This window comes from Vanellus vanellus (genome assembly GCF_965231255.1).
Source record: "Vanellus vanellus genome assembly, chromosome: 4".
Taxonomy (NCBI): Eukaryota; Metazoa; Chordata; class Aves; order Charadriiformes; family Charadriidae; genus Vanellus; species Vanellus vanellus.
In genome coordinates this window covers 35,438,619-35,460,385 of record NC_138909.1, presented here as the reverse complement: position 1 = coordinate 35,460,385, position 21,767 = coordinate 35,438,619, and the positions used below count along the sequence as shown (strand labels likewise).

The window sequence follows — 21,767 nt, the reverse complement described above, 5'->3', positions numbered from 1 at the left end:
TCATTAGAAACATGCACACACGCAGGCAGGAGTTTATTAGTCCACAGACTTACCATACCGAAAAAAAAAAAAACCCCAAAACAGGGGTAGGTCCCCAGTTTTGCCTGCTTGCAAATTAACAGTGCTGAGGGTACTAAACATGTCTTGTGCACTCTGATCGAAGTGCAGGGCAGGAGCTGAATGCGCATTTGCAGCAGAGATTCAAGCCTCTCGCATACAAAGGGGCTGTGCACCTTTAGCCGCAAGGCACCCAGGAAACCTCAGCTGCCTCCCAGACACATCCAAGGTCAGAGCAGCTGCAGCAGTTTTAACGTGTGTGAGAGGGAGGCCGGCTCAGCCGACGCTAAGTACTGGCAGCACAGCCAGTCCTCCAGTTCAATGCTCCGCTCTGTGTCCACGGCCCTCTCTGCAAACTTCATCATGAGCAGGGCGCGCTTCATGTCTACCCAGTTCTGAAGCACCCGGCGGAGGGCTTCCTCGTGGCTGAGGGGCTGCTCGGTGAGGTCTTTCCGGGGCCCCCATAGCAGACACTGCAGCATCCTCTTGGCCTCGGTGATCCGCACACGCTTGATGGGATCTGCTTCCAGTAGCAGGTGGGCCAGCTGCTGGAGCCCCCGGGAGTAGATGGACAGGCTGGGCAGAGCAGGGAGGTCCTCAGGGCTATACTCCTGCTCCCTGAGGTGCACCTTCTCCTCGAAGGGGTTGGGCTGGTGCAGCAGCTCGTAGATGAGAATACCAGTCTGAAACTCGTCAAACTTCTTGTACTGAGAAGCCGACACAATCTCCGGGGCCAGCCGGGCCTGACTCTTCTTCAGTTTGGAGTCTCCAGTTCCTGGCTTCTGTTTGGCTTTCAAAAAATTGCTGATGATGAGGCGGGGTAAGTGTTTGTCATCTTTGGCTTTCACACAGCTCATGGGGGGCTTGCAGGGAACAAGCAGGAGGTTTTCTAGACACAGGTCACGATGGATGATACCGTGCTCTTTGAGATGCTCCAGGCCATTGCAGAGCTGGAGGAGCAAGAAGCAAACGCGACGTTCATACTGCTCGGGCTTGGCTTGGTGCAACATCACCGAGTCCCTCACAAAGTCGGCAGTGGTCTGGCTTGGCACCTCCCGGGTAATGACCACCACACAGTCATGCTCGCTGGCAGTGCGGGAGGGATGGAAGCCATCCCCAGGCATGCTTTTCCCCACATCTGAGGCCAGCAGCATACTGGAGGGGACAGAGGCCACAAAATGCCCACAATCCTGCTGGATGTTGAAGTGGACTGGCACTGCAGGGCTGCAATACGAAGCAGCCACCTTGGACTCCTGGGTTTTACAAATCTGTGAGGAGAGATCAAAAGAAAAGTCTCGTCAGTCATTGACAGAGACAGGTCAGGGACCAGAAGGGACCCGAGATTTGCAGATGCTAAGGAAGACATCAGTAGAAGCAGGGTGCACTTTGGTCCCTTTAGTACTTCAAACTACCTCCCAGCTTGAGGATCTTTCTTGACCTGTAACACCCCAGCCTTAGTAACCAGATGTCTGGGTTGTGTTTCTGGGCATGCTTCCTTTGCCAGACAATGCCCAGTATTTGCAGGAAAGGAGGAAGGTAGTCCTCCCATGAGTAATTTCTGGAGGCTGTGGCATTGCTGACAGAAGCAACATAGCTTTTACATCATGGATGTCATCGAGTTTCCCCCCCTGCAACCTAAGAGACATTCTGCAGAGTGAAAAGCAAAGCCTGTAGCAGAAGATGTGCTGCCTGCGTTTCTGGAGGTGGTTAACACTTGCCTGGATGAAGCCCCACACAGTGTGACGTGGCTGCGAGGGTGGCCCTGTTTGGAGTGAGGAGTAGACAGAGACCTCCAGCACTTTCTTCCCACCTAACCCTTGTCTGGTCCTAAGCCCTGGAGCCACTTTCACATCCCCCTCAACCACTCTGCTTCCTTGTGTCAGTGGCTACTCTCAAACCCCTGATCAAAGGCTAAGGGAAACCAGCAACAAGCTGTACTTATCAGCACAGGAAAAAAGCACCAGAGAAAGTGGAAGCTAACAACAGGCTTAGAAATAAGTGAGCGTGCAGCAAACTCGAGGGAAAGAAAGCATTTTATAATCTGGATTCTCTTAAACCCACATGACTTTTATCCTTATTTTTTTTCGTGTATTTTAGCTTTATGACTGCATTAAAGACTAAACAAACTCAAACCCAGGTTTATTATAGGACTATCCATTAGCGTATGGGGCCTTCTGGCATTTCTATTATCCACTACTATTTTTTTTCCTTTTATTTAGCAATGTATTTATATCTCACCCACAGGAATCAGCAACAGGCTGAAACTCGGCATAAAAGGTTTCAAACCCTGGAGCGTGCCACTGCCAGTCACAGCATGCGTGCAAAATCGGACAAGAAATCAATTTTGCCTCCGAGTTAAAATAAACGCAGGAATAGAGAGGAGCTGGAGAAGTGGGCTGCTTTGTATTCCTCTAGCAAGGGTTTGAATCTAGGCATTTGCAGGTAATTCACTCAGATGAGACGATACTGTGGAGACAGGGCATTTCAAATCCCTATTGTCCTGTTTTCTAAACAAAAATACCTTGCCGTGGCTGCATGCTTATTTTGTGGAAAGACAAGCTTTGGAGAGCTAGGCAGATGGCAGATTAATGCAGTGGGACGCAGGAAGACGGACAAGGTCCTTAAAGGCAGAGGAGGCCTTCCAGCCCTCTGCCGAACAAGCCTGTTTGTTCATACCCATGTAGGGAAGACTTGTAAGGCTTAGGAAATGAGGATGAAGTCCTGCAATGGATAAGTCTCTGGAAGAATAACTGCAACCAAATAAAGACAGGGAGATCTTCCCTGGCTGGCCATTCTTTGTGACTTTGGCTGCACCAGAGGCATTCTCCATGCAGCAAGCTCCAAGTAGGAGCCTGGGGCTGGCTTAGTCACGCATCTTTAATTGGAGAAAGAAGCCAAGGCGTGGAGCATATCTTGGCTTAATTCCTCTAAAGCCATTTCATGTAACCCTGGCTCCTTCTGACTGTTTTATATGTAGCCATGTCTGCCTGTGCACAGCCCAAACTCTGGCTCCTGCTCCTCAGCAGGCTCCTTGGGCTCGAGTCAGATCCTCTGCCCACGTGCTCTCCAACTCTTAATTTTAACTACAAGTCTGTGATCTCTTTCACGTCAGAAAATCTGTACCAGAAGCCAGGAGGGGGCAGCTAGGAATCAGCCAGTTGTAAAGTTTCACAATTACTCTCTACTTCGGCTACCAGAAGGAAGGTGGCATGCAGGAACATTGCAGGAGGTGTAGGCATGCATATGTGTAAACGTAAACACAATTTCACTTTACGCTGGCACAGAGAAGGGCCCTGTTGGAGTGGTTTTGGCTTTGTTCAGGCGCTCCACAGTGTGCCAAGGGCACAGAGTAAGCCCACATCATACACAAGGACAAAAACGCAGTCCCATTAAGAGATTGAAACGTGCTGTTTCTGCCTTGGCAAGAATTCATGAGTTACAGCCTTAGAGCTGAGCCTCTGAACCCCACCTAACACAGCAGGCAAGAGCAAAGGTATGTGCATGCCACAGGGAACCACAGATTGAAAAAGGGCACACCAGTTCACCATTGTAGTTCTCAGGTATGGGGAGGAAAGTTGCAATGGATTTAGATATAACACAAAAGAGAAGCTGCAGCTCTGAGTGTTGGACTAGGGGTGTTGGTGCAAGGTCTCCTCTAACTCCATTCTGGTTATTTACAGCCCCCCTGTTGGGTTGACTGTACTTCCTTTAGAATATGAACTGGCTTTAAAGCTATCACTTAACTAAAATATCCCCTTGGGGTTCATAATGGTGGAAACGGTTCAGCAGAGATAATTTTTTTTCTTGCTTAATGCATCTCTGACAGTGCTTTTTGGGGAATTACTTTAGGTTATGAAAACAACCTGAAGAGTAAGCAGCAATGAGATGCCCCTAGGGTTAAGTCAGAATAGAAATTAAAGGCTCCGTATTCAAGTAGTAACATGGGTCAAGAACCCAAAATCCATGGGATGTCCATGGAACAGGATGGATAAGCTTGCTTATCCAGGTTTCAAAGAGCTGAACTATTGCACCTCAAGTTTCCATTTCAAACATGGATTCTGTAGAGTTACAGGAAAATATTTCAGACCTGACCTTACACAGCATGTCTGGGTCAGCCTCACATTGTTTAATCGAGATCTGCAATATCTTAACACCTGTAATTTCAAGATCATATAAGCACTCACATGGTTTCTGGGTCAGACCTTCCATTTAAAAGGTAGGCAGAGGCAAAACCACTGTCTTTTGAATAGCCTTTCATCAGCTTGTGTCATCAGAGGCGAATGTCTCTGAGTTTACAACATAGTATTTACACAAACATTTTTTTAGAGAAACTGGTTGGGTTTCAGACCCTACTAGTCTGCAGCAATAAGCATCTGACTGGCATTCATTACAATGAAAATATACTTCTCCAAATTAACTTTTGCAAGCGGTAGGGAAAAAGTGGCAATTTTGGAAGGGGTTTTGCTTGCCAGACCTCACCTGTGAGAAAGGCAAACAGAGAAAACAAGCCATTGGGTGCTGATGGTGCTTCTCAAAGGCGTACCACTAAGTCTGCTTCCCACTTATTCATTCAAATCCATATACCAGAAAGGAGGAAAAAGAAGCTTGAAGTTTCAGTCCCGGCTCAGCCACAGACCCCCACGCAGCTTTGAACCCTGCAGCTCTTTCCCTCATCCTCCCAGCTGGAAGATGGAGATAAGCTTGGATGCTTCCTGTGTGTGGGCTTACCTTCACAGCATAGGTGGTAGAAGGGTCCTTGGAGCAGGTGGCACAGTAATATATTGCATCCCCCGAATCACAACAGGGCTTGTTGCACGCCAGCTTGAAGAGCGACCAGTTGTTCTCACTGAAGTGCAGCTCGTTCTTCTGCTCCCGCATGAAGCAGTCCTCACATTTGGCAACCAGACGGCGCAAGGACTCAGCATAGAGGGCCCCCAGCTTGGCGTACACCCCCTCCCTGCTGTCCATGTTGCTCAGGAGGTTGTGGAGCTGGAGGCTGGAGCCCGATGACACCTGGCTGGACACACTGAGCTGCGAGGAGGAGAGGGACTGGAGGTTTCTGCTGGGGACGCAAGCCCCTGTGTTTTTACCAGTGGCTGAGCCCCAGTAGCCGTTTCCTTTGGAGCCTTTCTCCAGGGACTCAGAGGAGGAGAAGGCGCCGGGGCGACCCCCCAGGCTGGCTGGGTGGGCAAAGGGAGGCTCCTCTCGGAGGCAGACATTGCTCTCGGAGTGGCTGACATTCAGCCTGGGGCTGGCAGCACCCGCTGCTCTTCCCGAAGACACCTGTCCTCCAAAAAAACCATCTGGGGAGGACACCGTTCTGCTCACTGTCTTCTTCTGGGGCAGAGGGGGCGGGCAGCTGGGGGCAGAGGAGGGACCATCCTCACCTGAGGTGGGAAGGAAGGGGACAGGGGGAAATACTTGACTCTCAGCTGGAGGGGGTGAGTGGTTCGGCTCAGATGAGTGCCCTAGGAGACAGTGACACACAAGAAGATGCCATGAGTGGCCCCTGTGGGCTGTGAGTGCAGGTCCCTTTCCACATCCCTGCCACCCCCCTACACCCTACCTCTCCCAGGGCCCTGGCTGGGAACAAAGCAGCAAGCCAGGTTATATCCGAACCTAGCACACAGTCCTCATCTATTCATGACCGCAAAGCTTCACTGAAGGGGTTAGGGATTTAATCCAGTTTAATATGGCAGGTTTGCAAAGCAGGCTGCAACCAGCCATCTAGAGACATTTCTGCCCGCCCCCCCCCAAAATCACTCCCCTATGAACTGCGTACACAGTAGTAAAAAGCTAGTAGAGGGTAAACATTTAACCTGTGATGTCATCCACAGGGAGGTAAGAACAAAGCACTTGGGATATGAGGACAATCTCTGAAACACAGCCCGTTTCACCTGGGAGCTGCCACCCAGTGCTTCAGCAGCACAGCATGATAAGGAGGGAGTGACTCACGCTACGCAGCTCCGGCCCTCCAGCTGCACCAGAGCAGCCCAAGAAGTATATTGAACCTGACTCTGCCTCACACTGGGTAAGGGTCACTAGGCAAGGCCTGGGATTTTGGCAATTTCCATCCTCCTGAAAAAATCTGGCCTCCCCGCTGTCTGTCCCCCAGCTTATCGCCTCTTTGCTCAGACAGCAGCCTGGCCCCACTACACACCGCTAAACCCCAAATAGTTCTACATGCCATCTGCACACAGATTGGGATGGAATGGCTGGCTCATTTCAGGCAGCTGTTTTCCTACCCTGGCCAGACTGGAGACAGGTAATACAGTTGCATGTCATGGAAGAAGGAGAAGGAAAAAAACTCACAAAACCAAAAGATGATTTGATATTGAAATAAAGAGCAATCATTTCAGGTCATGGAGACAGAATGAATGAGGCGTGGAGGAGTCTGCAGGGGAAATTAAGAGAAATAATTATTTCAGAGAATTTTCTATGCCACTTGAAGGACTGGTGGGACTCTTGATAAACTTGAGTTCTGCTAACACCTGGCATGCAAGTGTAGAACTTGAAGTGTGCATGGTGGGGTTTTGCTCCAAGCAAGCTCAGCAGATAGCTGGCTCTATTGCTTTCTTTGAACCCAGCTTCCAAAGCTGCAGAGTGGTAGCAAGCCATCCTTCCTCCTCACAAGGCTGCAGGTGAGGGTTCAGCTGCCAGCAGGCACGTCCTCACAGCGGCTTTCTGCTTGTTCCACAGGAATGCCCTGGGGCAGTTTCATGTCAGCCCGAAGCAGGCACTTGTCTCTGTCACAACCCTAGTGACTCACCAGCTTTCACACACAACCTCCGAGTACAAAGGCTCGGATCCGAGCTCCCAGCCTGTCCTGGTGTGTCACATGCAGGCTCAAAGCCATACCAGCTGTGCTAGAACAGCAATCCCTGTTAGCTGCTCACCACCTGAGAATGAGGTGAGGGCCGATCCCCTAGTTCTCAGCTACCAAAGTGGATGCCAACACAATCTGTCCCTGTCCTCCCCACCAGAGTTTGGTAGCATGACATCAATTTTCATTTGTCGCCTCCACTGCCAAGGCTGTCTGTATACTCCTGCTGCTAAACACCCCATCCCAAGCAACAGGGTTGAGATACACCTCAGGAATGAGCAGCACTGATTTCAGCTTCTGCTGAAGATGAGCTTCCAATGCAAGGCAGTTTTGGCACCCCATTTCTGACAACATGCTCAGAAACAGCTCTGTAGGAAATGTTGCGAATCAGCACATGTCTTTCTTGCCTCAGCTCCTGGTGCCAAGCTATCCGACTCCTGTTGGGCCCCTGCCCCAGGTGTCTGCCTGCGTTGTACACCCAGTCGCCGAGCAATTGACTGCTCTCCAGTTTCAACTGTTCTGCTGCCGCACAGTTAACTGTGCATCCCATGGCTCAACAGAGATGCGTGCCCCAAGTTTTAATGAAAACCCAGACATCTGCATCGCACCCTGCCTGGTCCGTGGGAAAGATCCCCTCTGTTAAAACCCTGTCAAAAGCCACAGGTAGGGATGGTTCAGCATGGCATCTCTTGCCACTTCCAGTCCAAGGGGCTCTGACAGAGGATACAGCCAAGAGAAATTCTTCAGCATGCAGCCCAAGAGCAACTCAACGGAGGCATCTCTGCCAGGACATGCAGTTGAATCCCCGTTTCAAGAGGCAAGATTTACTTTGACAGAGTCTTACAGAACAAATGTCAGTGCTGGAAGCTTTGGCAACCGGTTCACATGCCTAGCCCACAAATGCCAAACTGCTCTTACCTTTTTTTTTTTCATGTGCTTCTGGGCCCTGCCACAAGCACAGGATAACAAATGAAACCCTTTCACAACTTTCCTAACAGTACTGTACACCTTCAGCGTAGAGTCCTTCTGCATGACAAGGGCTTAAAAGCTCCCCCTCACTTCATATTTTAACATCTGACAGCATAGCCAATTAATTTGAGCTCACCTCACTGAGTGACTGACTGCATAGCTTCTTGCTTGCATCAGCAAGAAAAATTGCATTCGGGTTATTCACTTAAAAACTCAGCTTTCCCAAGATGAGTTGAAACAGTTGTTTCTGTTAGTGGAGGCAGAGAAATCCTCTTGTCCCATATCATTTTTGACAGTAAATTGCTTCTGTGCCCAGCAAGTAAAGATCCAACATATGTGAGTTTTTCTTCCCCCTGTACAATTTCCTGGCATGGTCTCACTCTCAGACTCCAAGTTAGCGGTGGAAAAATGGAGTTTCCAGAGCTCTGGCTCTTAATTTTATTGCTACACATTGTTGCTCTTGGAAAGACAGGACTTCCACTACACGAAGGCTGCTCTTGCAAAGGAAATACTTTCTGAGCTGCTGAACACGTTAGTGCATGTCTACGTTACGCACTAATGAAAAAAGTGACTTCATAGTAAGTATTTTTTAATCTCAGTTAAACGAGTGCAGGCAGATTTTTTCCCCTTCAAGAAATAGCTGGGAACACAATGAGAGGGAGAGATCACCTCTAGTATAAGACTCCTTCTGGTACTCTATCTATGGAAGACGTTCTACGGCAGGGCTACTTATCACCTCATGCAATGTATGAAGCACAAGTGGAATAAGGACAATTGCTTTCAGATGGAGGTTTTATCCAGACAAGAGGAGATCTACAGGATAAATGATTTTGACACTTGCCAAATGAAGGAGGAAAAAGCCCACAATGGTGGCCTGACTCTGCCCCATTCATGTTAAGTGCATCAAGAGGCAGAAGAGTAGGAGAAGTGGAAAGATGGAGGGTTGCTGGGAGAACTAGGTGATTAGACTCTCATGACCCTTTCTCTGAAGATGCTGCCCCAGCAGTGGACCTTAGGATGGAGGTAACTCCTTCCTCGGGTCTGATGCTACCTCTCCCACACCCAACAGCCACTTACTGCCATCGCTGCCGGTTTGCGTGTCTGAGTCGAGGCTGTCGGTGGAGCCAGCCGTGAAGCTGACGTGGACGCTCCTGAAAGGTGGGCTGAGGCTCTCAGCAGAGCTGTTGCTGACCCTCTCCAACTCAGCATTATTCGGGTTCATTTTCAGGATGTGCCTAGGGAGAGTGAAAGAGAAGAGTCAGGAGACAGATAACAAAAGATACCCTGCATATACTTGTGCATGGAGCCTCAAGCCGAGAGCAGCCTTAGCTTGGTCCCTGTCCATCTACACAGACACTGTACAGCCTTTTTACCATGCCACAGCACCTCATTCCTGTGTACTTTTCTTCTTTCTCCAGCACCTGGGGATTGCATCGCACTGACACTGAGCAGTTACAGCCTTACAGCCCCCATGCCAGCCCCCCATGACAAACCAGCTGTGCTTGAGCAGAGAGACAACCACTGAGCCAACAGCATCCAGCCCCAGTCTGCACCTTCTTTGCCTGTGGTCCTGGACCACATCCCACCATCACTGGGAAGTGGGGACCCACCAGCATTCTCCTTCAGTAAAGTTCTTGAGGGAAGGGAGTGGCATCACTCCTATTTTACCGAAGGGCAGGTTGAAGCTGGGTGTCAGAACCCAATTCCTTCAAGGTGGAGGCATAAGTGGAAGAAGAGGCCATTCCTAGCAGCTGCTGTCTCCTCAGTGCATCACAGTAACAACTGACACCTTCCAAATGAAGAAGCACCTCTGCAGAAAACAAATGTCTGCCAAACTCAGGACCTACTGTGCAGCTTTTACTGCAAGACCTACAGTTACCTATGCAGCTTCCATCTAAAAAAACCTGTAAATAAATAAACCATAAGCGGGGCTTATAACAGGTCACAGTTTAAGTAATCAGTTGTAGGCAAGCAGGACTTTTTGCTAAGATAAAGAATTTCCCCTGAATTTTCTTCATTTTTTTTTTCATCCTTGGAAAACAACAGAAACTGTTGAAATCGGGCATCACATCAGAGCACAAACACTCCTAGCTTTGGTACAGTTCAGACTCCCTGTCGGCCAGCAAATGAAGATTATCGGTCCACATTTTTTAAGTAAAACTGCCAATCTGCTGATAAAATTCAACACGTTGTTGATTAAGAATGTAAAAAGATTAGAGGCAGACTTGTAAAAAAGAAAAAGGACTTCCACCAGCTATCTTGCTGGAAGGTATCCGGCGTTTCCTAATCAGACGGCTGAATGGCTGCTGAGAAAGACAAACAAAAGACGTGCACAACCATTTTCTTGTGGCACCCTGTTCACGCGCACAGGATCTCTCCTCTTCCAAAACCCCCAAGCACAGCAGATGCCACGAGCAATTTTTATTTGAAGATTGAGAAATGTTTCATTCCCCATCCAGACAAAGCACTTACTCTCGTGTCCACACCACCACATGGAGAGCAGAGTGTATGAGAAGCCCGGAAGAAACTTCTGCCAGACTTCCTCATTTGCCTGAGCAGCCTCGGTCTAAAAATACCCAGGGGCTGATGAAAATAAGTCTCTAAAAACCACCTCAGGTATAACTCAGCAGAGACACTGGTCTTGCACCAGTGATGAATTTACCACGGCAAGCCTCTTGGGGATGACTTACAAAACTTTGCAATGCACCATACAAGTCACAGTTGGGAAAAAAAAAAAAAAGAGAGAGAGAGAGCGCGAGAGCACGAGAGACACACACTGAGGTTTTCAGCTCTGTTACAATTAATGCTGTTGAAAGAAACCAACTAGACTTAAAATACCGTGGGTCTTTTTTTTTATTATAAAGATATATCTTTATCCTACAACTTTCTCAGACCTTTAACTTTTGGTAATTTGGAGGGAAAGAAAGCATGGGTGCACACCCATGCGGGTGCACTGTCTGACCTGGCAAGAATCAAGGAAGCATTTGAATCCATAAGAACAGAAGAAGATTTCGCAAGAGAGCCGGTCTCGATTTGCACAGATGAGAGGTTTTCCAACACATTCTTCCCCTCCTCCCCGCCCGCCGCTTCCCCCCCCCCCCCCCCCCCCCAAAGTTGATACATTTCTGTTTCCTTCCCATCACTTAAACACAAATCCGCAGAGCTGCCTTACCATTCCCGCACTCAGAGAGAGATGAGACTTTGCTCAGCGGGGTCCAAGGTCCACCGTGCGGCAGCCACACCTATTCCTCCAAAGCAACCTGGGCGCAACGCGGCGTCTGCCAGAACGGTGCTGGCTGCTGCCTTCGCTGAGCTCAATGTCGCGGTGAAGTCAGATGTACAGAGAGCCCCGTTTCCTCTCTGTACCGCTGTGACTTATGTAAAATGCAGTTCCTGAATAGGCACACCGAAATAGAAATTGTTTGCTGCTTAAACGACATCCTGCTCTTGTTTCAGATGTTACAGCCGGGCCAGCTAATACTGCCTGGAAATATCGCTGCTTTACATCTCCCTCTTTTCCTACGAGCTGCTTGAAGCCCACACTGCAGCCTGCACAGATTAAAATACTGCCCACTATACCGAAGAATTAATGAAAACACTTGCTAGGGTCAAACTCTCCCATTTCAGTAAAATTCCACCCCAAGAGCTGAACAGCCCATCACTGCAACAGCCTGCGGGATCCTGATTTACAGCTAACCCGAACTTCGCCTGCTTTGCTAGTGTTCCTTTCCACTACGCATGGCTGCAAGGGCACGGGTTGCTATTTTCCATCTCACCCTTTTCACCAAAGGATATTGGAAACAAAGAGCATCAATCCACCTAAACCTGAAGAAATCGGTGGGATTGCCCCCCTACTGGCTTGCTCAAATCTGTGGGCTCCAGTCCCCTTCAGAAAAACGTAGCAGTGGTTAATTTACCTTCATTTCAAAAATTCATGCTCAGCACCTTAAATGTAACTGGCAACTTCAAGAGCAGCACGAGAGCCTCCTTCATGTGCCAGTGCATAAAGAACAGGTCACAAGAGTCAGCTCTCCCAATCTAATAACCTAAAAAGACAGGATTTCCAGCTCTCCAAATTATTCTGTCAGCTTTACATACACTTCAATTATTCAGCATCCTCCATGCAACACACTGGCATATTTGGGTAAGCCTTTCCATTCACTATTCCCCAGTTTTCCCATCCTAAACAGTTTAATCCAGCTGGCTTTCCACACATTTCTCATAGTCCTGCCTAAAACAAGTCAAGGTTGAAAACTGTGGTCTTGTAAAATAACCAAACCAAAACAAAACCAACCCACCCCCCGACCCCCCACCCCCGGTTTGGAGTTCTATAATATTACAGAGGGATCTGGATCCTTTGCCATGCCCCACATTGCATCTCCAGCCAGGGCATGGCTTTCCCGTGATGCCTGTTTGAGTGACAGCCTTGTGTTTGACATCACATTTCTTAACAGATCAGGGTCCCACCTGATGCTGCTGCGGGACTCCATCATCACCAACTGTGTGCCTTGCACTTCTCAGAGAGAGAGTGGAGATGGGCACCAAAGCATGGATCCCCTAACATCAGCAGACACACGTGCCTTGGGATATTGCCCCAGGGTTCCCTCAGACTCTGGGCATGCCTTCGGCTTGAATTCCCTGCCCGAGATTCGACATGCAGATCTGGTTACCCTCCAGAAATGCAAGGGACAGGGAGGTTTTGAGAGGGGGAGAAAGCGACTCAGATGGAAGAGCTGCAAGGCTCCCGCTCACTCCTTTCCAGTGGCGATCACATGCACAGACTGTTGGCAGTGGTGGAGGATGCTGGAAGGCACCTCCCCCCCCCATGTAGAGACCTGATCACAAGCAGCACCCACTCTGCAGCCCCATCACAAGGGTTTCCCAGCCTTGCTGTGCCAGCAGGAGGGGGCCGCTCCTTCTCAGCACAGATGACAGGACTTGAACAAGTAACCGAGATGCTGAGCTTTATAAATCACACAACAGGGGAAGAAAGCAGAGGAAAGCAGAGAACACACACAAACCACCACAAACCAAACCACGCTTCAGGACAAGGCCAGTGATAATGTCAACAGGACACCTCCTCCCAAAATAAAACACTGAAGCTAATGGGCGGAAGAGGGAAAAGCCAGACTGCATTACAGCATCAACACAACACATGGCTGGGCATAATTATTACACAAGAGGAAGCACCATTCTACCATATGCTTGTCTATCATGAAACTTGAATAATTATATCTTCCTCCTCCCTCCACTGCTGTTTCTTCCAACATCTATTTTCCCCTGGATGCACAAAGCCGTTAAAAAACAGCACACAGGAGCATACAACATTTGAGCCTTGGATTTGTACTTATCCTTCTGCTACCAGATGGTAAATGTGGGCAAACCAAAAATCAAGGTGAGGGAAAGAGTATTTTGAAACACTCCTTGTTCTGTCCAGAGGACTACACTGCTCCTCCCTGTACCAGAAAGTTTTTATATAGTGCAGGTTAAGTTGAAACAAGGAGTTGGAGTCTGGAGATGCAAGGGGAAGTTTGGATGGGGTGCAGAATTAAGACGGTAGATGGGTTAAAAATTAAATCACTGAATGCTCCGATGCGGTGAAGATGACAACGAATCTCATTTCAATTTCCAACTCTGCACTTTTTTAAGTGGCAAGATAGAAAACACGCAGAAAAGCAAACCACTTTAATTTTAAAAGAAAAAAATCTCTCCTAAAAGATTGGCTGATAAATCATAGCCTTTTAAAAATGATCCACTGGCAGAAGCAGCATGAGAAATTCCTGATAAGCTTTGGACAAAAAACACGGGGGCAATCCAAAAGGTGTACTCCCTCCCTGTCCTGGAGCCTGATTCTCTCTCCTGCTCGAGCCATACCCTCCCTTATTTGCTTTATTTACTTATTTAATTATTAATTATGTATTTAAATAGATGCCATCCAGAGTGTCTTATTCATAAATCTGGCTTGTCCTATACCAAAAAGTAAGTCTCTGCTGTCATCCACAGTCACAGAGAAGAGTGCAAAAATTTAGGACCCGTGTGACTTCCAATTCCATTTGTAATTGCCACAGCAGCTCCATGTACCAGTCTGCCTTTGTCACCGGGGTACACCCTGACACTGAGATCCAAAGACAAACGGGTGCCTCGGGAATGGTAAGAAAATGGGAATATTCTGTCTCAGGTGCAGCGCTGCTCTGCCACCGACTGATTCCTGGCAAGAAACACACAGCACAGTCCCACCAGCCAGCAAGCACCACCTCCCCAGCGAGAAACAAACCTGGCTCTTTTCCTGGTGATCCAATTCCCAACATGGTCGTTTTTTGTAATGCTCTTGTTTTCTGTTCCCTCTGGCAACAAGCGGCAGCAGCAGCACCGTAACACGCAGTCTTGGCACATCTCAAGCTCATTTGTCCTGACTGTTTTCAGCGATGGTGGGTGTCAGGATGTGCCATACTACACCCCTTTTTTACCCCAAGCAATTACATTCAGCAAATTTCAGACGCTATCTAAGGCACTGCTTTTTGAAAGTGGTATTAATGATGATGAAAACAGCTCAAGAGCCAACAGCTCAAGATGCAAACCAGCATCACTCTTTCCTTTCTTTAAGGGGCACACGAAACAAATTAACCGCCAAGGTTTTGCAGGCTAGAAGGAACCATAAAGATCATTTAGCCTGATGCTCTGCATAAGAGAGGCATAAATTTCAGCAAAGACTCATTCCTCGTGCCAAGAAAATAAAGGCCATGCTAGAGCACTTCACACTGAAGAACCTTTAAATCATCATTGCACATGTAAGTCCTGGGGATCCTAGTTCCTCTGGTGAGCCCTTTCCTTGGCCAACTACCTTCCCAGCTTTTGGAAGAAGACCAGCCACCTTCTTCCCTTTCCAATCTTTTTCCTCTTGTAATTAAACTCATTTTCCATTTCGTTTCAGACCAAGCAAGCCTTGAATACCTATAATCTTTCAAACAAGCAGGAAAAAAAGGACTGTATGAAGAAACAGTTGCAAGAGGTCCAGGGTAGCTTTATATAGGACAAAACAGGCACAAATTCATTATTTTCTTTTTTTTTTGCGCCAACTTTAAAAACTCCCTAAAATAACTCGTTCCGCCATCCTAAGAGACAGCTTACTGCAAAACCAGAGTTTCTTCGGTGCCTGGCAGGAATTTACCCTGTAAAAACTTTTTTCCCTTTTAATTGTTAGAGCCAAGATGAACAAAACAAAATCTACAGACTTACTTTTTATTTCTCTGCTTTGAAACTAGTTTGAACACACATGCAAGTTTTCTTTAAAATAAGCAATTAAGTTTAATTAGGATAGTCAAACAGGCAGGCTTCATTTTCCAGCCTGAAATCAAATACCTTGCTGCAGCTTGAGATCTAGAAGGAGAAAGGATGGTTACATGCCTTTCCTGCAGCTGGAATGAACCCTGATTTGCTAAGCCCCAAGCCCCAAGCCTGAGCCACAACCAGGTCTACGCTGACTTCATCTCCACCCATCCTATCAAAGGAACCTTTGCAACTGTGCCACTAGAGAACATCTTAGGCTGTGGTGTCTGTCTTTGTGAGGGTCTACATAAGCCTAACAGTATAGGTGGTTCTTCCATCATGGATGAGCATATGTCCACAGACTGCCTGGGCCTAGGAGAGTATGGATTTGTCTCAGAGTCATCTTTGTGTGCAAGACCTCCTCCCTTCTTCAGGCATTTGGCTGCAGGCCAGGAGGATCAGAGGACATGTTCCTCCAGCACCAGGTGAGAGTCCTTTCATGACCCTAAGCTGCAAGCAATGACTGCCCAGGGTAACACAATCCCGCTAGGGTGATTTTAACCAGTTGTGCACGTAGCTATCCCTCCCACCGCCACGTGCGGGTAACACCACCCTGGTTCCTGCATCAACATGCTCAGAGAAGCCACGCTTGAGACGAAAACGAGAGTATCCTCAAAGCAAACAAACAAAGCAACCAGCTGGGTTTGCACGGCTTGCGAAACCTGCCATCTGATCAAATCGGTCCTCAGGCTGGCTGCGCAGGGGTTTGGTAGCCGGAGGGAGAGGTATGCTTCTTGAGTAAGGCGCCCCAAGGCTCAGCTGCAGGCACCAAGGCGCTCAGGAGACAAAGACATGTAGCACAACACATGGCCTACAGCCACAGGGGGTAAAAGCAATGCCAGCACCTACCTCAACCACCTGGCAGGTTTTGTGGCTCTGCCAGAGATCCCGGTCACGGTTGCCACGCGTTTCCAACCTCAGTTTCCCTGCCTGCTTTCTAGCACACAGATGCTTTCAGGATGACTGAGAAGCAACTGTTACAGTTGGCACAGCCCAATCACACCAGGAACAAGAAAAAGCCCCTCCAAGGAGCAGAAAATGCTCCATGCCCCTCAGGACGGATCGTAACTCCATGTGGAGGGCAACAGCGGGGCATGCTCCTGGCTTGGAGCACAACTGGTCCAAGTCACTCAGCCAAGGAGACACCCTGACACATCAAGGAGACCCCTGCCTCCACTTCCAGCCCTCACGAAGGCAGGAAGGAGACTCCAAGCAATGCCAGGGAAACATCCTTGCCCCTAGGACAGACAAAGGGCTCTGCATGGCTGCTCTTCCATGAGCAGAAGGAAGTCCTAGCACTGCAAGTGGAAGATGTTGCCGGGATGTATATTGCTGAGTTTAAGTGCCACCACCCTTCCGGCCTGCCCGGTGACCTCTGCTCTGCAAGGGAGGGAATCAGGTCCTAGAGGAGTTTCAGCAGGCAACTTGCCATTTCCTAAATGATCACTGCTCGATAGCATCATATCATCACAGCTCTGCTGGGCTGCAACAACACCTCATGTGGCAAGTACAACCCCAAGCCACAGGCTGATAGGAGACACCAACTGGCAGCAGCCATGAAAGGAAGTTCACAGGGTCAAAGCTAAAGCACATCTTAGTGTCCTCTTTGATTTAAAGGCAATATAGCTCATCTGTGTGCTCACTTGCTTGTGGATCTTTTCTTTGTTCTGACTCCAGCAGGCACACAGCATCACAGCAGGAAGCCCAACATTAAAGAGAACTAAAGCCTCTTCTTCATCCCTTCCCTTTCCTCAAGAAACCTAATTTCTTCACCACTTGATCAATTTAAAATGCTAGTTCCCCGGGCTAACCCTAAAAACATTGAAAATTCAGTGTGAGAACAAAACAACAGATGGGCCAACTCAACCACAGTCTCAACCTGGAGGTCTTTGATGCCTACGCATAAGCTTGACCATGGACCCCAAGAGCAAGTTCTCCTTTGAACACCTATCCCTTCTTCTCTCAACTTTTAAAACAAGGAGTGGGAGTTAAATCTGTTGTGCAATACACAGCTCCAGGTAACAAAACTGACACACTCAATAAAGCAAATACAGGACACACAGAGAATGCAAAAGTATCCCTCTCCACTATGACCAGACAACCTAATCCATTAGTTGCATGGCAAGGAAATCATTTTTTCTTCCTCCATTTTCTCTTTTTTCCCTTTGCTTTTTTTTTTTTTTTTTGATACACACAGCTGCAGATACTGAATGCACACACAGTATCAGAAGCCTGTTTTTTTAATTGCTTAGCAGAGCTACTTCCTTCCCAGATGGACAGCTCTCCCTCATTCACATTTGTTGTGCAGGGCCTGGTGTCACCCTGCCTGCAAACCTGACTTCCAGGAGAGCAGCGAGGGGAAGGCTGCCTGAAGCCAGGGAGCTCCCACACATCATGAGTGCACGTTCGCCAAGCTCCAATTACCTGCTTGCAGGCATGGAGTGCTCCCTGGGAAACTGCAGCTTCAAGAGTTAACCACAAAAGCAAAAAGACATTAGAACCAAACTGAAAATGAGGATTCCAGAGGCCCTTGCTATTAGCACCAAGAGAAGTTGCCCAGTTCCACCTACAAGAGGAGCTCGCAACCCCAAGTTTCTATCCTATTCAAAAACAAGACAGAATGAAGCTGACCTGCGAAACACCAGCCATCCCAGGCATGAACCTTGTTCTCACTTGAACATTGGGACCCAAGGCCCTACCTTGCAGCCCTGAAGGGCTTTTGCAAGTACACATGGCATTCGAACACGGACTTGCAAAGATCTGACAGCTTTTCAGTGTTAAAAAATAAGTAGGTTTTCAGCCGTGCAGTCACCTCCCATGCTTATGAAAACCCACCTTTGAACAGAAAAGGAAGAAAAAAAGAACGGGAAGCACCTACTAGTCAGTCAATCCCTACAGCAAACATCCAGACTACAAATGGTTAACAGACCACCACACACACACACACACTCACAGGGCTGTAAAGGCTGTACCTGGACTGCTTTTTCGGCGGTGGCGGTGGTGGTGCAAACTCCACACCATTGCTCTTGTCTTTAGGGAAATCAAAGGAGAAAGATGATGATTTGCTGATCCCAGTCTGGCTCTCCAGCATCGGGCTGTCATCCACAAGGTCAGCACCAGCTCTTCCATTCTCAACTCCCACTGCCCATGGGTGGGTTAAGAGCTCCTGCTCCTCCTCCTGCTCCTCCTCCTCTTCTATCCGGCACGGCTTGGTCCACGTTTGGGTGTAGTATTTCTGCCTTCTGTCATAGGACGAGCCCGCAAGGCCTCTGCTGGACTCCTCTGCAGAGACCCCATTGATATGAGCGCATGGAGAAGGGGACATCCCAAAGGCACCTGTATCTGTACAGCTCCGTGGCAGCAGCTGAACACCAGCTCCATCGTGGCTGTTGTCATCACTAAACCTTGCCGCATGGGAGCTTACCGGGGGCACACGGTTCCCCTCACTGCCTGGCTGGCTGTTTTTGGACATCTTTGGGGGAATGGCAGGACTCTCAGTAACTGAGGTCTTGGCAGGAGCTACCAGATGAAATCTTGGGCTGTTTTCACTTCCAGATGCTTGAAAAATCTCTCCAGGCTCAATGGCAGGTGATGAAATCCCAAAATCAGGGTGGGAAGTGGGGCTGATGCACGGCCACTGAACTCCCACTGCCGAGTCAGGGCTGCTGAGGAATATTGTCTTATGATCATCCTCGGTGTGTGCCGTCATTATAGTTATCTTTGCTGCCACCTGGCCGGTGGAGTCCTGGTATTCCTTCTCACCACCCAAAGCCCAGCCGCCATCCCTCCATGTCCCATCAGCTTGCTCCTTGCCAGTGCCATGGGCCAGCTTCTCTGCTTTTGCCTGGCCGCTGACAGCCTTCAGCTGTGCCTTTTTCCTCTTGGTGCTCTCGGCGTAGATGGGATCACTGTGGGCTGGCTCGGCAAGGCGAGGGCGCTGCGGCTCCACCAGAGCCTGCTGAGGAGTGCTTGAACCCTCAGGCCAGGGGCCTCCGGTGGCAGAGGGCTCTCCAGGCAGAGGTGAGTCCTCGTCCTCCTGGGACAAAGCAAAGGCAGCTGCCTTGTTGCTCCCCGTGCTCTCAGGGAGGGCGGCAGGCTCGGAGTGGAGAACCAGCTTTTTCCTCTCTGAACACAGGGCATAGGGGAGAGGCTCACCCTGGTCTTTCGTGATGCAGAAAGCCACATTCGCAGCTCTGCGCTCCTCTTCACTGAACTTGACCGCCCTGCCACTTGGCCTGGGAACCTCTGGAGCATCCCACTGCTTCCATCCGCAGGGAGCAGGGCTCTCCTTCTCGCACCGGGCATCCTTCCCCTCTGCACAACGTGGCTCCCGCAAGACAGGGTGCTCTCTGCGGCAGTCTGTGATTGAACAGTACTCACCCCCTTCGCTTTCGAAGCCGGAGGAGAGGCGACTGCAGTCGCCCTCTGAGGGGAGTGCTGCTCCTTCTCTGGCTTGGGAAGAAGGGTTTTGGCTGGAGTTTGTGGTGCTTCTGTCCCCCAAGGGGGACGGATTAGGGCAGAGGGCCCGATGTGGCAGGGCAAACTTGTCTTTGGCTCTCTCCTCCTGCTTGCCCACCTCACCCACAAGCACCAGGCTGTGGATGGAGACATTTCTCTCCACTCGGCTCTCCAGGCTGCGCAGGCCCACCATGGAGTAGCTAGAAGGACAGCAAGACAAGCAGTCGCTTGGCTGGTTGTGAAGGAAGGGCTTTCTTACACTACCGTTGCCAAAACTGTCGAGGCAGATCCGCTGCGCATCTCCTGATTTCAGAAGGAGGTGTTTGCCAGACACCATGCCCCAGCTGACCTGCACGGGCCAAAGAGACAAGAGCACTGTCAGGATGTGCATATGCAAAATGAAAGAGAAATATTAAAAAAAAAAAACAAACAAAACACACCAAAAACAACATCAAAAACCCCCACCTCCACAGAAAAGTCCCCTGGCATTCACAGCCTATTTTGCCCTGTGCTCACCCCACCAATAACCACCGCAAACCTTTTCTACTTAACTTACACTTGCCCTATTTCCTGGACCATTTGCAATCTTTGCATTACCAACAATGGCAATGCACTGAAATAAGGCATTCTCCTTTCTCTCTCTGTGGGTTCGCTGCCAGAAACGTGTCCAACCTGTCATCTTGTCTGCGAATCACCGTGCAATTAACAATTCAGAGAGGGAAGGAATATTTGCACCTCCCTCTGCTTATTTTCATTTCATTTCACACTGCTGCTCTTGGAGTCGCACGCTCCGGAGCACAGACACAGACTATCACAGGTTGCCCTGGGCTAGCAGCTTGGCTACGCTCAGCAGTAGGGACTGAGGAGCAGGTGGGGAAATGTATCCAAAATCTCTTCATCTGAGGAAGATCTATCCTGCTTGCGGTGGGAGAGGAGGAGCAGGAGAGGCAGGGAGTAACACGTGCCTGCGAAGTCACCCCCCATCCCAGGGTGGCAGAACCCAGTCCCATAGCGCAAAACTCGTCCCAGGGACAAAGATCAAACCCCACCAACAATGGCAGCCTGAGCTCCTGTGCCATTTATCCCTAGAAGAGGGGCAAGGGAGAGTAACGGGAGGCTAAGAAGAGAGCTGTCAAGCCCTACCTCTCCTCTGGGACAAGGGTGGGAGGTACAAGCACACCTACGCCACAGGCATGGTGACAGCATTGATATCAACTGGGCAGGGACTGAAGTGAACCACCCCTCTCGATAGCAACTCACTCCAGCCAGGGCTTGCCAGTTTGCAGGCAGGCAGCAGTGCTACACCCAGAGGGCACCACTGCTCTGGCAAAGGCTGGGAGCTCAAGGAGCTGGGCTGGGAAGGTAGGGCGCTTTCTTCCTCACCCATGAAGACCGTGGATCCAGTTAGCACTGACTGTGATCAGACAGGACCTCTTTGCGGTATAACTTCACAGGAAAATAACTTTAACCCACATCCTCATTTAAAATCTGGAATTTCCTAAACAAACAAGGTATTTTTAAGCTCCTTTGCATGTGCCTTGCGAGCAACATCTCATTCAGCTTCAGCCAAAGATAGTTTGAGAAGCCAATATAAGGCTTAAAAACCTGAGTCAAGACTGGAAGGAAAAACAAAGGGAAGGAAACCATTTTAACAAATATTCCTAGCACTCCCGAGGAGAGGTAAGTAACGGGAAGTCATGCTTTGTCTGGATTAATCATTACCTGTGACAGATCTGCATTCATATTCACATCCGCCCACGCGTCAGAAACATCTGAGTTTATCATAGTTGGCTTCACAGCAATTGTTGGCTTTGAGAAGGGAGAGGTATTTACACCTTCGTCTTCCAACGCGGGGCTCTCAGGCTTGGTCCTAACTCCATTCGGGAGTACACCACAAGCTCCCACGTCTGGGGGTGTTTGCAGCCAATGGGAACTCTTTGGGTTGAAGCAGTTTTTGCAGGAGCCGGGCTTCCAAACGTGTTCCACAAAGTCACTGCACGCAGACATCTTCAAATCCTCCTGGCTCAGACCGAGAGCCCTCTGCGTCTTCTGCACTGTCCTCCGCTGCTCATTTTGTGTTTGCTTCCCAGAGCCACTCTTAAAGACCACCTAGTTATCTGGAAAAGCACAATAC

At 49.2% G+C, this 21,767-nt stretch overlaps 1 protein-coding gene across 1 annotated transcript; it reads right to left on the bottom strand.

The window, feature by feature from the left end:
- On the bottom strand, window positions 1-21,655 carry PRAG1 (PEAK1 related, kinase-activating pseudokinase 1). Its single transcript, XM_082482070.1, has 5 exons — window positions 21,356-21,655; window positions 18,148-19,982; window positions 8,927-9,084; window positions 4,786-5,525; window positions 1-1,325 (listed from the first exon to the last, which is right to left on the bottom strand). Exons 1-5 carry the CDS (start codon window positions 21,638-21,640, stop codon window positions 288-290), a joined length of 4,056 nt encoding a protein of 1,351 aa, XP_082338196.1. The 5' UTR covers window positions 21,641-21,655; the 3' UTR covers window positions 1-287.
- Between the last annotated feature and the right edge of the window lie 112 nt (window positions 21,656-21,767).